Source organism: Puma concolor, chromosome B1 (assembly GCF_028749965.1).
Source record: "Puma concolor isolate L17-30 chromosome B1, mPumCon1.1.hap2, whole genome shotgun sequence".
NCBI classification, from domain to species: Eukaryota; Metazoa; Chordata; class Mammalia; order Carnivora; family Felidae; genus Puma; species Puma concolor.
The window spans coordinates 21,309,042-21,322,921 of NC_141670.1; the positions used below are offsets into that span (position 1 = coordinate 21,309,042).

Below are 13,880 nucleotides of genomic sequence, written 5' to 3' on the forward strand. Positions count from 1 at the left end.
AATGAGATTTAGTAAAAAATGGTAACACTGAGGGGTACCTGGCTGGCTTAGTCGGTGGAGCATGTGAGTCTTGATTTTAGGATTGTGAATTTAAGCCCCACGTTGGGTGTAGAGATTACTTTAAAAAAAAAAAAAAAATCTTTAAAAAGGTAACGTTGAGTCGATACATAACCACATAAGAAATTGAAAGAATAATTAAAGAATTATTTATGTATAAAGAAGTGCCTGTATTTGCTTCAAAAAATGATTAGTAAGTTGCTGTGTATTAATCTTCCAGATTGATGAGTGTCATCATAACCATGATGAATTCACCTGATAAAAGTAGAACAAATAGGCTGGTACGTGTCAATCTCCCTTAAAAGCACAGATGCAAAGACATAACAGAAAACAAAACAGTTATAGGTGGTAAAATATAAGAAAAGTTAAAACACCATTTCTAAGAATCCAAGACTTCTTTAAAGATTAAGAAATGTATTGCTATTATTGGTTATATAGGACTAAAGTAAAAACAAAATATTCATCCAAATACGTATTTAGAAAGCACACTGTTCATTCCTGATGTTCAAAAATCAAAATTCTTAGTAAACTAAGAATAGGTCACTTCCACAATGTGATAAAACAAATCATCAAACTCAGTGGTGAAATATTGGAAGTGTTTCCATTAAAAACAGAGGAGTACATGAAAAGATGCTCAACATCATTAATCGTCAGGGAAATGCAAATCAAAATCACAACGAGATGCTTTCTTTTACCTACTAGGATGGATGTAGTAAAAAAGAAAGATTATAAAAAGTGTTGTCGAAGATGTGGAAAAATTGGAACCTTCGTACATTGGTAGTAGGAATGTAAAATGGTACGCCTGCTTTGGACAGTAATGTGTGAGTTCCTCAAAATGTTAAGCAGAGTTACCGTATGACATAGTAATTCCATTCCTAGGTGTGTGTGTATTGTGTGTGTGTGTGTGTGTGTGTGCACATACCTGTGTGTACCCAAGAGAAATGAAAATGAATTTCCTCACAAAAGCTTGTACAAGAATGTTCAAAGCAGCACAATTCATAATAACCAAAAGGTAGAAACAACCCAAATGTCCATCAACTGACAAGTGGAGAAATATAAATGTGACATATCCATATCTATATAATGAAATATTATTTGGCAATAAAAGGAAACGAAGTACTGATATATTCTACATGGATCAACTTGGATTGAAACATGGATTGAAAACATGATGCTAAGTGAAGGAAACCAATCACAAAATACAACATACTGTAGGGTTCTCTTTATATGCACTGTCCAGAATAGGCAAATCCCCGGAGACGGAAAGTAGGTTGATGGTTGGGGAAGAAATGAAGAGTGGCTGCTAGTGGGTACAGGGTTTCTCTTCGGGGTGATGAAAATGTTTTAAAATTGATTGTGGTAATGGTTGCATAAGGCTGTGAATATATTACAAACCACTGACCAGCACACTTTCAGTAGGTGAATTGTATGGAATGTGAATTAAATCTCAATAAAGATGTTACTAAAAAAAAAAAAAAAAAAAAAAAGAAATGAAACATGAGTGACTATTGTCACTGCTATTTAGTATTAGTTGAAGTTTCTGGTTAATGCCATGAAACAAGGAAAGGAAAAGATGTATGAATATCAGAAAAGAAGAAACAAATTATTACCAGAAAAGATTCCTGTCTACCAAGGAGCATCCAAGAGACTTCACTGAAAAAAATGACTAGAAGCAGTAAAAGAATTGGGTAAAGAGGAAGCTGTAAAACACACAAATAAAAATTAGGCTGTAGGCTACTGTCCTTATTAATATAAACAATTTTTATGAATACATAAGAAATGATTATCACTTAGGAAAGTAAACCAATGATATGAAGACCATTTACAAAAGAGATACAATGAGGAATAACCAAGTGGAAGAATGTGGAACATATCAGGGGTGCCTGGATGGCTCAGTCAGCTGAGCGTCCGATTCTTGGGTTCGTCTCCAGTCACGATCTCACAATTCGTGGGTTCGAGCCCCCCATTGGACTCTGTGCTGACAGCGTGGAGCCTGCTTAGGATTCTCTCTGCCCCCATCCCCCGCTCCTTCCGGCTTGTGCTGTCTCTGTCTCTCTCAAAATAAATAAATTAATTAATTAAAAAAAAAAAGAATGTGGAGCATATCAGTAACAGAGTAACAGAAGAAATACTTTTTACAACTATGAGCTGGTAGGTTAAGACCCTGTTGTTGAACTAGCATCTTTAACATCCATAGGCCTTCACAAGGCCTCAGGACTCATGCCACCACCTCTGGCTAAATCGTATGAATTAAAGAATATTTTAAATACCTCATTCTTTATTTACCTCCTCAGATCTCTGAAAACTGGGAAGAAGTAGGGTAGGAAGGCTGGTTTGGTTCCAGGGCTCAGAGAAGAGTGGGGCAATGGAGCGTCTCAAGTGCTGTTTGACTTGGGTGTCCTGAGGAGTGCTCGTTAGGTCTGGTACCCCCCCTAGGTCTAGGTCTTCCCTGGAGCAGCTGGGAAGCTCTGTGCTCCCCAAATACAGCAGGGCCCCAGCGTCCATTTTAGACTGAAGACTGGAGCCAATATGATTTACTAGTCCCTGAAGCTGCCTCACAGAATTGAGTAACCATCCTGACTTGGGTGAGGGCTGAGCCAGTGACTGTAGAAGGTTGATCCTGGGAAGTAGTAAGTAGCATTGCCAAGCTGCCATCATTACAGGAATGTGCATCGGGTGGTTGTGGTGTCTATGCTTGTTAGTCATAGTTCCTTCAGGTTTTAGTGCCCTGTAGAGGTTGTCTTAGAATTTCCATTCTATTTCATACTGGAATGATCCCACTGCACATATCCTTGAAACTGCTCTGCTTATGAGAGGTATACTTGATAAAAATTGTTTCCAGAAATCTTTAACCATTCGAAGGTCGGTGGTAAAACTTCCATTTGTTAGAGACATTTTATTGTAAATGAAAGTGAGCATCTTAATTTGATAGGTGTTCTTTGTAAACATGCAGCACATTCCTTGGATACTTTTTGCTCCCATATGTGATTTTCTTGCTAGTTTATGTGGAAGCAAACTGCTTTGAGGCCATTTCTACTATGGAGAAATACATAGAGAAATACATTACTGTCCTTTTAATAGGCATAATTCATACATGGTTATTGTAAAAATCAGAACTTTGATGCATACACATCCTGCTTTAAATTAGAATTATATACTGAATTAAAAATGCTGACTTACTTAAAATACGGAAAGGGTATTCTTAAAGAACAGGTCTGTAAACCTGTGGTACATTTAAAATTATATTTTAAGTAATTGGTGAATTTTAATCTTTTGATATACAGAAACATGTCTGAGGTCTAAGTAAAGGGGGAAAGTTCTCAAAATTATATTTTGGATTAAACACAGGATTACCTACTTACTATTAATCTTGATGAATAGTGTTTTGCTTTATTATAACTCTGTCAAAATGATTTCTCTAGGTTGAAAATGTCCGCTTGGTAGATCGAATATCTTCTAAAAAAGCAGCCCTAGGTACTTTGTATTTGACGGCTACTCATGTAATATTTGTGGAAAATGCACCTGACACCAGAAAAGAAACATGGGTATGCAGTCTCTTTTTTTGGCTTTACGTGTTTTCTGTTGTTTAATGTAACAAGTTTGATCCTCCATTCTTTTGTTTGGCCTCAGGGTGAGGTGGGTGGGCTTTTGGCCTTGGGTGTTCAGAGAACCGTTTTTGGAAGGTCAGCTTTGCCTTTTTCTGCACAGAGTCGAATCCACTTGATCTACTTATTCATTTTAAACACTAATTATTTGAACGTCATCAAAGACAGAAATAGCCAGAGATATAAATGCTTCATGTCACAGCTGTTAAGTAGACATTCGAGAATAATCAGTGCCAGATACAGCATTTATGTAGTGCTTTATTTGCAGTACATTTTATCTGTAGGTTCCAGTTGTGCAGGCCGTTTAGTCATTTTATTATATTGTCTCCACTTTTCTGATAATTCAAAAGAGAAGAAAAGAAAAGCTAGGGAAGAGTCCTCTTGGCAGGTATTTCTGCTACTTAATAATGAGACCGTTCGATAGCTCTTATTTTATATAACCACCCGACCAGGACATTATGACTGGAACCAGAATCCCTGAATTGTAGATTTTTCCCTATTCTGTATTGCATAGATGTTGCATTTTGAGCAGAAGGGGGCAGGCATTACTTAGCGGGGAAGAATGATGGCGGATCCTAACTACACTTGTGAACGCAGTATAATGTGTAGAGCTGACGAGCCGCTATATTGTACCCCTGGAACTATTGTAACAGTGTGTGTGTCAGCTGTACTCGAACAACAACAACAAAAAGTTACGAATGCTGCCATTGAGGGTGGGGCAGAGACCCCCTCCTGGCAAAACACCAGAGAGATGTACTTCAGCATGATTTTCTTTAACATAAATCTCTTCTGCAGTCTACTTGGCCACCGGCAGCTTAGAAAACAACAGTCTCAAGTTGCTATTGAACTTGAGCATTCCATGTGGAATTTAGGAGCATGGTGGCACCTCCCAGCGGGGCCATCTCTAACTTCTGTCGATTGCAAGGTTTATTTTACTAACTTCTCATGACCTTATTTAATTTTAGCTGGTAAGCGCATTCAACATTTGACCACCACAGTGTTCCCTTACCTGGTCTTGTACAAAATTATATGCTGAGTACTTTGCTCCAAATACTTAGCCCGGATAGCAGAAGGCTTGGTAATGAAAAAAAATGATAGGTTTAGACTGATCTTTCCCAGAGCATCTCAGTTTTGTCATCTGAGTGCAGGTGTTGAGCTAGATAAAGACTGGGGAGTGGTTCTTGTCTGTGTGCCTCAGAGATCTGTGTTACTTCTTGCTCATTTATCACTGATTTGTGCTTAGCTTATCCACATAACTTTTGGTCGTAGATTCTTCACAGTCAGATTTCCACCATTGAAAAACAGGCAACAGCCGCTACTGGGTGCCCTCTGCTGATTCGCTGCAAGAACTTTCAGCTGTTACAGCTCATCATACCGCAGGAAAGAGACTGCCATGATGTGTACATCTCTCTCATACGCCTTGCTCGGCCAGGTAGGGCGGAGGACCTCTGCATGTCGTATGTGCACACTCTCCAGTTCACAAATCATGTTCAAGAAATACATATAAACACAGGGAGGGGACAAAACAGAAGAGACTCTTAAATATGGAGAACAAACAGAAGGTTACTGGAGGGGTTGTGGGAGGGGGGATGGGCTAAATGGGTAAGGGGCATCGAGGAATCTACTCCTGAAATCGTTGTTGCACTATATGATAACTCCCTTGAATGTAAATTTAAAAATATAAATTAAATAAAAAAATAAAAAGAATTATGGTGTTGTAGGAATTATATGTTATCCCAGTCCTCAGATGAGGCCAAGAATTCTGAATGATTCGCTGCCTTTTAGGGGTTCCCCCTGAGTTGTTTACTATATGAACCTCTTTCATTATTGTCAGTATTCACTTTATCTTGGCAGAAGGGTTAGAACATGTTTTCCCTTTGGAGTGAAATCATCTCAGAATGATGCTCTTCCCATACTATGATGATCAAGCCATCTTGCTTAAAGCCTAAGGTAAAACTGACACATTGTTTTGTATGGAAAGCATTGATGTCAAACAGTTCCAGTGCACTTTCCCCTCTTGGGGCTTTCAAGGTTTGGTTTCTTTCTTTTTTTTTTTTTTTTTTTTTTAAGTTATATTTATTTATTTTGAGAGGGAGAGAGAGCAGGGTAAGGGCAGAGACAGAGAGAGAGAGACAGAGACAGAGAGAGAAAATCCTAAACAGGCTCCACGCTGTTAGCACAGAGCCCGATCCAAGGCTTGAACTCACGAACTGTGAGATAATGACGGGAGCCAAAACCAAGAGTCGGACGCTTAACTGACTGAGCCATCCAGGCACCCCTCAAGGTTTGGTTTCTATTGCTTCTTGATGGTAATGTATGTTTCCCAAGGTTGGTATAGCTGGACCTTTGTTAACATCAGTTATATTCACCATGTGGATGTGTTGGTTCTCTTAAACGAAACCTCCTTAAGTGTTGTGGGCAGAACGTTTAGTTGATTTGAAACATAGGTGCTGTTAGTTACTCTCTTGTTCAGTCTCTCAGCTTGAGGTCTTCAGACTTACGGCTTACTGTGCACTTCTCTAGAGGGTCTCTTGTCTCTCTACGTGGCTTGTATGGGTTGTGCTGTTCTTTTGCCTACAAGAAATAGACGTCTGAGTTTCCTGGGAGAATTCAGTAAAAGTAAATCTTTTATATAAGAGCAATGTCCATGGTAGGGTCACACCAAAGTCACTGATGAGGGAGATGGGATCTGTGTTTACAGTTCCTTTGCTAAATGCTTTTTGATTCAGGGCAAGAGGTTTGATCGTCAGTACTGCAAGAGGTCTGGCTGGTTCCTCCGTTTCTGATAATGTGACCGTATCATCTGCAGATAATGGAGAACTAAAGCTGTCTAATGAAAATGATGCCAGGGAGCTGTCAAAATCTGATCATTTTGCCTCGACTTCGCTCCTCTTTCAAGGCAGCTGGTTGAGGCTCTTTGATCCCCGTGTGCTGCAGAGAACTGCAGAGTTAGCCAGAAAAGCAGTTGAACTTTTTAGAGGGTACACTATAATTGGAACAGAAGTTCTGGGAAGATGTATGTGAGGTTGCGTGCAGCAGGGATTGTGAGGAGAATTGTGTGCCAGCAATTTCTGTGTCACTGATTAATGGGTGTACTGGATAATACTTGTGCTCTGACCGGATTAATGGGATTTAGGAAGAGCCCAGAGAACTGGGAAAGAGCTGAGTGGCTGGAAGGGCAGATGACAGTGGCCGTGAGGGCTCTGGCCGGTGATGACAGCGAGCGCCAGGACTCTCACTGTGAGGGCCCCCAGGGAGGAAGACCTCTGCGTGCCTCACTTTTTAAAACACACACCCTTTCTTAAAGGTGGCGTTTGGGAGTTAGGTGTTAGACACAGCCAGAGAGCAAGAAAGGAAATGATAGTAGTTAATTGAATTAAACCCATTACCTTAGAAGATTTTAAAAAAGCCACCAGCATTTTGAAACGCTGGAATTAGAGATGCCAGTTTACATAAAACATAGTACTTTAATAAGTGTGGGAAGGTGAAATAGAATCCAGACAGTTTCACAGTTTAATGTGAGAGGCAGGGCTAAAATTAGGACACGTTACAGCCTTTAAACTTGGAAGCAGGCTTTTGGATCTGGGCGGAGGTAGGGAAAGGTGAAGGGGGTCCCAGCTAGGAGTAGGGGTGGCTTATCAGAGCCATCTCAGGATCTTTTACAAAATACACCTTCCCCCTCCTCTAGGTATATCAGAATGGGTGTGTGTGGGGGTGGGGTGGGGTGTGGTATACTTTGAATCCTGGTAGCACGGTGTAGCTCTCTTTGGTTATTCTGGTTAGTCACCGACACAAATCACCTATTTCCAGCTACCCTTATGGACACACAACTAAACTACAAGGTCCTGTAACGAACTTTTTTTTTTTTTTTTTTTTTTTTTTTTTTACAAAAGAAGAAATGTTTCAGAGTCCATTTAAGTTAAGTCCTATGACAGAGATATTTTCAGAGCTCATGAGATCCTCTCCTCACTGAATTAGGATTTCTGGGATAAGGGTACATCAAACTACTAAAAATCTAGTGAGCTTTTACTGGTTTGTCTTTTGTGTGAATTCAGATTGGTAAGAATGAAAAATTAATGTAGCCAAATTCAGTAAGCTCTTTAATTCTGAATAAAGAACAATTTAGGTTAAAGTAAAGGTTTGGCCCAATGAAAAATAGATCCAGTGTACCAATAAGGATATATATTTTTCAGAAGAAAAGACCCCTGTTTCTCAGAGAGCTTCCATTTTTCCCATGTGCCTTCTTCTCTCCTCCAATTTGTTTCTGCTGTTTATTTTTGTATCAATTAGTGTTGGTTGGTCCCTTAACATTTGAACCATCTTCTTTGTTTATTTTACCATTTTTTCTAAACTACAGTGTTTTTTTTCCAGTTCATCTTAGTCCCCAATTCTTTTGCACATTTATTATGATTTAAAAAAATCTCATGACTGACATCATCCTATTTGCTCAGTTTATTTTTATTTAAATATTTTTAATATTTATTATTTATTTTTGAGAGAGAGAGTACGAGCAGGGAAGGCAGAGAGAGAGAGAGAGAGAGAGAGAGACATAGAATCTGAAGCAGGCTCCAGACTCTTGAGCTGTCAGCACAGAGCCTTAGGTGAGGCTCGAACTCATGAGTTGTGAGATCATGCCCAGAGCCAAAGTTAGACACTTAACCTACTGAGCCACCCAGGTGCCCCTCATTTGCTTAATTTAACTTTTTATGTCCTAGTCTAGGTCACTGCTGTTATGCAGTGTCTGCGGTTGTAATATTCTTTTTATTGACGACACTTATCTCTGAGTCTAGAAGTTCTTTTCCACTAAGAGCCTCCATAGCCCTGGTGGTTAATTCAAACACTTGTTGGTTGAAAATAGACAGCAGACATCTTTTTCCTCCTCCTCCTCCTCCCCCTCCCCCTCTTTCTCCCCCTTTCTCCCCCTTTTCTTCCTCTTCCTCCTCCTCTTCTTCCTCCTCCTCGTCTTCCTCCTCCTCATTTTTTTTTTTTTTTTTTGAGAGAGTGAGAGAGAGAGAGAGAAAGAGAGCTGAGGTTGGGCAGAGAGAGAGAGGGAGAGAAAGAATCCCAAGCCTGGCACAGAGCCTGATGCAGAGCTCGAACCCACGAATGGTGAGATCATAACCTGACCTGAAATCAAGAGTCTGACAGACTGAGCCACCAGGCACCTCTTCCTTATTTTTCTTCTAAAGCTGCGAAGTCCAGTAGTAGCTGTGTTCTTTCCTGACCCCTCTTGAAATGGTTTTTCAACTCCATGTAGGTCCTTGAATGAAGCAGAAGGCTGGGGGCAGGCTAGCTTTCAACTGTTACTTTTGGTTCTGATAAACCTCACAGTGTGTGTCCTCCTGATGACTGTAACTTTCCCCTTCCCAGACCCATCTCCGCACTCTGCTAATGCCCATTCGTGTTTGTTTTTTCCTTTCAATTTTTAAAAAATTTGCAAAAGGGAAGCAGTCAGTAACATAATTGTATTACTCAGGTTTTACATGGGTTGTTGCAAGTTTTCTTTTTCTTTTTAAAGTATTTTTATTATAATATTAAGTTACCTTTTGTTTCTCCCAATTAGTCTGTCATGATACTTCCCTCATTTTTTTCCCCTGAAATACTGTGTTTTCATAACCATTTAGCCCGATACCTGGGCAACAAACTAGGTTGCTTTTCTTCCTTTTCTAATCGCTTTGTCTTACCCACAGCTGCCTCATCTGCTCGAGTGAACACCCTTTCCTTTTTTATGGAAGAGAAGGAGCAGGGGTGGGGTGCAGAGACTGGGCCATTTGTAGGCTTGGTGGTTCCAAGTTGAAAGTTGCCACTTGGTGGCATAAATCTTCCCCAGGGAGTGGGAAGAGGGCTTACGTAAGAGCGAAGGCGTCAATGAGAGCAATAGGTGTGGAACTGAGAGCAGAGACGAGAGCTTCCCTGTGTTAAGGGGCACGTGATGAACAGCTGTGCTCAAACGACACAGAGTCAGTCAAAACCTGCATCTTGTTTGCTACCTGCCAAGTCCCGAAACACCAATTTGGTTTTCCTAGAAACATGACCAAGATGCTATCCATTATTATTTTTGTAAGTTTATTTATTTATTTTGAGAGAGAGAGACTGCAGGAGGGGCAGAGAGTGGGAGAGGGAGAGAGAGAGAGAGAGAGAGAGAATCCCATGCAGGCTCCGCACTGTCAGCACAGAGCCCTATGTGGGGCTTGAACTCACGAACTGTGAGATCATGACCTGAGCCAAAAGCCAGAGTCGGATGCTTAAGTGACTGAGCCATCCAGGTGCCCCGATGCTGCTCATTCTTAATTTAATGTAGTACTTTAGAAATTGTCCTTTTTCTTTCTGAACAGGTAGAAAAACCTTCAAATCTGCCTTTGCCTAGCATTTGTAAGATTTAAGTAGGTCAATAAAGTACATGCTCGAATGATTTCTACATAACTTTTTCTGAAATTTTTTCTTTTGCTTGGAGGTGCACATTCAGTGCAAAGGCATGTGGGGTATTTGCTTCTTACGGGAGCAGCTGTAGGGGAGAGGCCTTCAGTGCACCTGGCTTAGAAACCTGCTGTCACTAGCAGCAGAAGAGGCTCAGACCTTATGGTGTAAGAAGCCAGTGGAGTATCACATGTCTGTTTTAAGAGACGAAGGTGAGAAATGAGGGATCTGACTTTTCCGAAGCAGGTATGTTCTTTCAGTTCACATTCTGTGAAGACTAGAGATTTCTGTAGCCCTACTTTTGTTTTTAGCTCGCCTACTTGCTGATGACTATGAATTCTGCTAGGTAGGGGTGCCTGGGTGGCTCAGTCAGTTAAGTGTCTGACTCTTGGTTTCCGCTCAGGTCATGATCTCACACGTTTGTGAGTTTCAGCCTGGTGTCGGGTTCCGCACTGACATTGTGGACCCTGCTTAGGATTCTCTCTCTCGTCCCCTCTCTCTGCCCCTCTCTTGCTTTCTCTCAAAAGCGAATAAATAAACTTAAAAAGAATTCTGCTACGTATTTTGCAGAAGATGGAGGTGAGCGGAACAGATCGTTGTGAATGGGAACTATTCAGTAAAGTTTGCATCTGTGTTAATGGTACTTTATAATTTCTCAGAGCCGGCAGGCCTCAGCTGAAGGCTTCACCTGGGCTGGCCTTTGTGTGAGAAGCTTGCCTACATTAATAAGACTGAGTTTGGGCTGACAAAAATGTGGGTTTCTTTGCCCTCGTGAAGAATTTTAACTTACATTGGGCTGGAGGTATGACTGATCACCCTTTTGCTTAAAAAAATAACACAAAACATTTCACAGTTTTAGTGGTAACCCATTCTCATGCCTCCCAGTTCAGAATTCACGAATGATCTTGTTCACGTCTGCCTTAAGTTATTCCTGCTTTCTGTACCGTGTCTCTGCCTCCTCCCAATGACAGCAGGCATGAGCCCATACATAGAAAACTCTGTGTCCTCCACTGGTTTTCTTCTTCTACCTTTGCACCTATCTGTAACTACTTAACGAAGGGCACTTAGCTTCCATTACTAACCGTGTCTTCATAAGTTCTGCTTTCACTGAGGGAACCGAGGCTTTCTCAAGAGATTCTGTTGCCCTCTTAAACAAATTGCATTTGCGGTTAACATTATGATATCAGAGGCCTGAGTCATGAAAATGGTACTGAGAGATGGAAAAGATGTGTCAGTGTTGAGCCATTGGTTCCCAGAAATGGATCTCAATTTTTTGTGCTGTCTGCTCAATAAGCTAAGATTACAAGAACCAGTTCGTACTGAGAGCATCTCTTCTGTGTTTGTACAGATAGCTGTAGGTGTGTATTTTCTTATTGATTGAAATCGTCCATATTCTAAAGTTTGAAGTTTAGAATATATGATATCAAGAGAAACTGAACTAGAACATAGTTTATCTTACAGGTACACTCTAGTTGTTTGCTTTTTTTTTTTTTTTTTTTTTTTACAAGAAAGACTACATGTCTAATGAAAAATATGACCCTTATCTTTCTTCTTCCATGTAGATGAGTCATTTCAATGGTAATCACAAGCCTGAAACTGAGTTTAGATCTTAGGCTGCCTGTGTGTTGCTGTGGCCTTTTGCTGGTGGTGAGGTCCTTGACTGGGTCTCCAGATGCATGTTGAAGAGCAGTTAAATTATCCATATCTGAATGTCATCAACAGATTAAGGAATAAATGAGGGGACCTCAGAAAACTGTGAGGAGAAAAAAAAGCTATTGGAAAAAAAGAGGAAGGTTAAGAGGATGGAACAAGGAAAGAAAAGACACAAAAGTGGTCCGTCTGGGGAGAAGAGAGAAGGATCTGCCTTAGACGGGCAGTGCGTGTGCTTTGGAGAATGCACTCTACAGCCAGGTTGCCTAATTTCAATCCAGAGTCCCCATTTATTAGCTCTGTGGCCCTGGGGATGTTCGTTAACCACTTTTTGCCTCAGATTTCTCATCTGGAAAATGAGGCCCATTGTAAGTTAATACATTTGTTAAGAACAGAATCTGGAATGAAATACGGGTTTAGTGAGTATCAGCCATGATTTCTCTTTACTAGCGATGTGTGGATCTGCACTATCCAATATGGTAGCCAGCACCTGCATGTGGCCGGTGAGCACTTGACATGGAGCTAGCATGGAATTTCAATGACGTTGTGAAGCAAGATATATATAATATTAATAAGTTCTATATTATGCACATATTGAAATAATATTTGCATATATTGGGTTACCAATAAAATATATTAGTAAAATTAATTTCATTGTTTCTTTTTAGTTTTTTAATGTGGTTTCAAGGGCATTTTAAGAGACATATGTGGCTTGCATTACATTTCTGTTGAGTAGCACTGGCCTAAATGCTTCTTTCAACAGGGCGAGACTGGAGCAAGAAAATCAAATTTTAGCTTTAAATGGGGAAGGCTGTGGAGCTTGGGCTCACAAGCAGAAAGGGTATTATATAAAGACAAAGACATCCTTGCAGAATTGAAAGGAGAGTTTCGTCGTACATCCTTAAATTTGCCCTTCATGACCAGGGTGCCTGACACTATGAATTGATTTTTTTATTAATCCTATGAATTTTGTATGAGCACTGTAATTATGACATTGATGTGTTTGCTGAAAGTTCAGATGTTTTCCGGGCAAACACTTAAATACATTACACAGCCTTTCTTTAAATTTTTTTTAATGTTTATTTTTGAGAGAGAGAGAAAGAGAGTGTGTGCGAGCGTGAGTGGGGGAGGGGCAGAGAGAGAGGAAGACACAGAATCTGAATCAGACTCCAGGTTCTGAACTGTCAGCACAGAGCCCGATGTGGGGCTTGAACCCACGAACTGTGAGATCATGACCTGAGCCTAAGTCAGACACTTAACTGACTGAGCCTCCCAGGTGCCCCTACATCCCACAGCCTTTCAATTGCTGTTTCTTTTTTGAATATTGTGAGCATCAAAATATGGCAGTGGTCCGGGCCTCTCTCTACCTCTGAGAAGCCGTCCCAAATCCAAGCTCAGTATACATAAACAAACTGAGTTCTTGATGTCTAACGTTACATACATTCTTAATTAATTTTTAAGTTCTATTTCTTGTATGGTCTGGAGAATATGTTTGCCTTCCAAAGAAACTTTAAAGAAAGCACACAATGGAGAAGTCCTTGTTTCTGAAAGGAAAGAAGCGTTTGCAAAGTTGAGTTGGTTTGTCCCAAGGTCTTCATGGTGTTGTCAGGAGGAGGTGGGCGTACCTACCCAGAGAGGGTGTCCCAAGGGGCCAGGAGCCGGACTGGCTTCTTGATGTACTCTAGCCCAGACAGACTGCTTCTGGGGAGATTTGGTTCTAGTTTTGGCTTAGCTTCATTTGGCTTTATTCTCCCTTTTCTTGCAGTGAAATACGAGGAGTTATACTGCTTTTCATTCAACCCCAAGCTGGATAAAGAAGAAAGAGAACAGGGCTGGATGCTGATCGATCTCAGCGAAGAATACAAGCGAATGGGCCTCCCTAATAATTATTGGCAGCTCAGCGATGTGAATAGAGACTACCGAGTGAGTGCAGGCATCTAGTGAAATCTAGATGCTTAATCCAAGTGAACTCCTGATTCCCGTGGCTTAGCATGACTGACCTAATCTCCTTTAATTTCTTAGGTCTTTGTAGATACAGATCTGTAGATTTGCACGTCTCCCCTGGTTATTACCAGCTACATTTCCTACCTGCACCGGAATCAAAAAGTTTGGAAACTTAGAGACCTCCCCCACCCCCCGATACACAAACCC

General features: G+C 40.7%; 1 protein-coding gene across 3 annotated transcripts in view; it reads left to right on the forward strand.

Moving 5' to 3' along the window:
- MTMR7 (myotubularin related protein 7) overlaps positions 1 to 13,880 on the forward strand; it is a 125,924-nt gene that overhangs the window by 55,094 nt on the left and 56,950 nt on the right. For 2 of the 3 annotated variants that reach the window (XM_086702854.1, XM_086702855.1), the window contains 3 exons: positions 3,480 to 3,602; positions 4,932 to 5,094; positions 13,495 to 13,652. In XM_086702854.1, coding sequence (XP_086558980.1) covers positions 3,480 to 3,602; positions 4,932 to 5,094; positions 13,495 to 13,652 — 444 coding nt within the window. The remainder of the gene's footprint in view (positions 1 to 3,479; positions 3,603 to 4,931; positions 5,095 to 13,494; positions 13,653 to 13,880) is intronic. The other variant, XM_086702856.1, reaches the window with a different exon arrangement.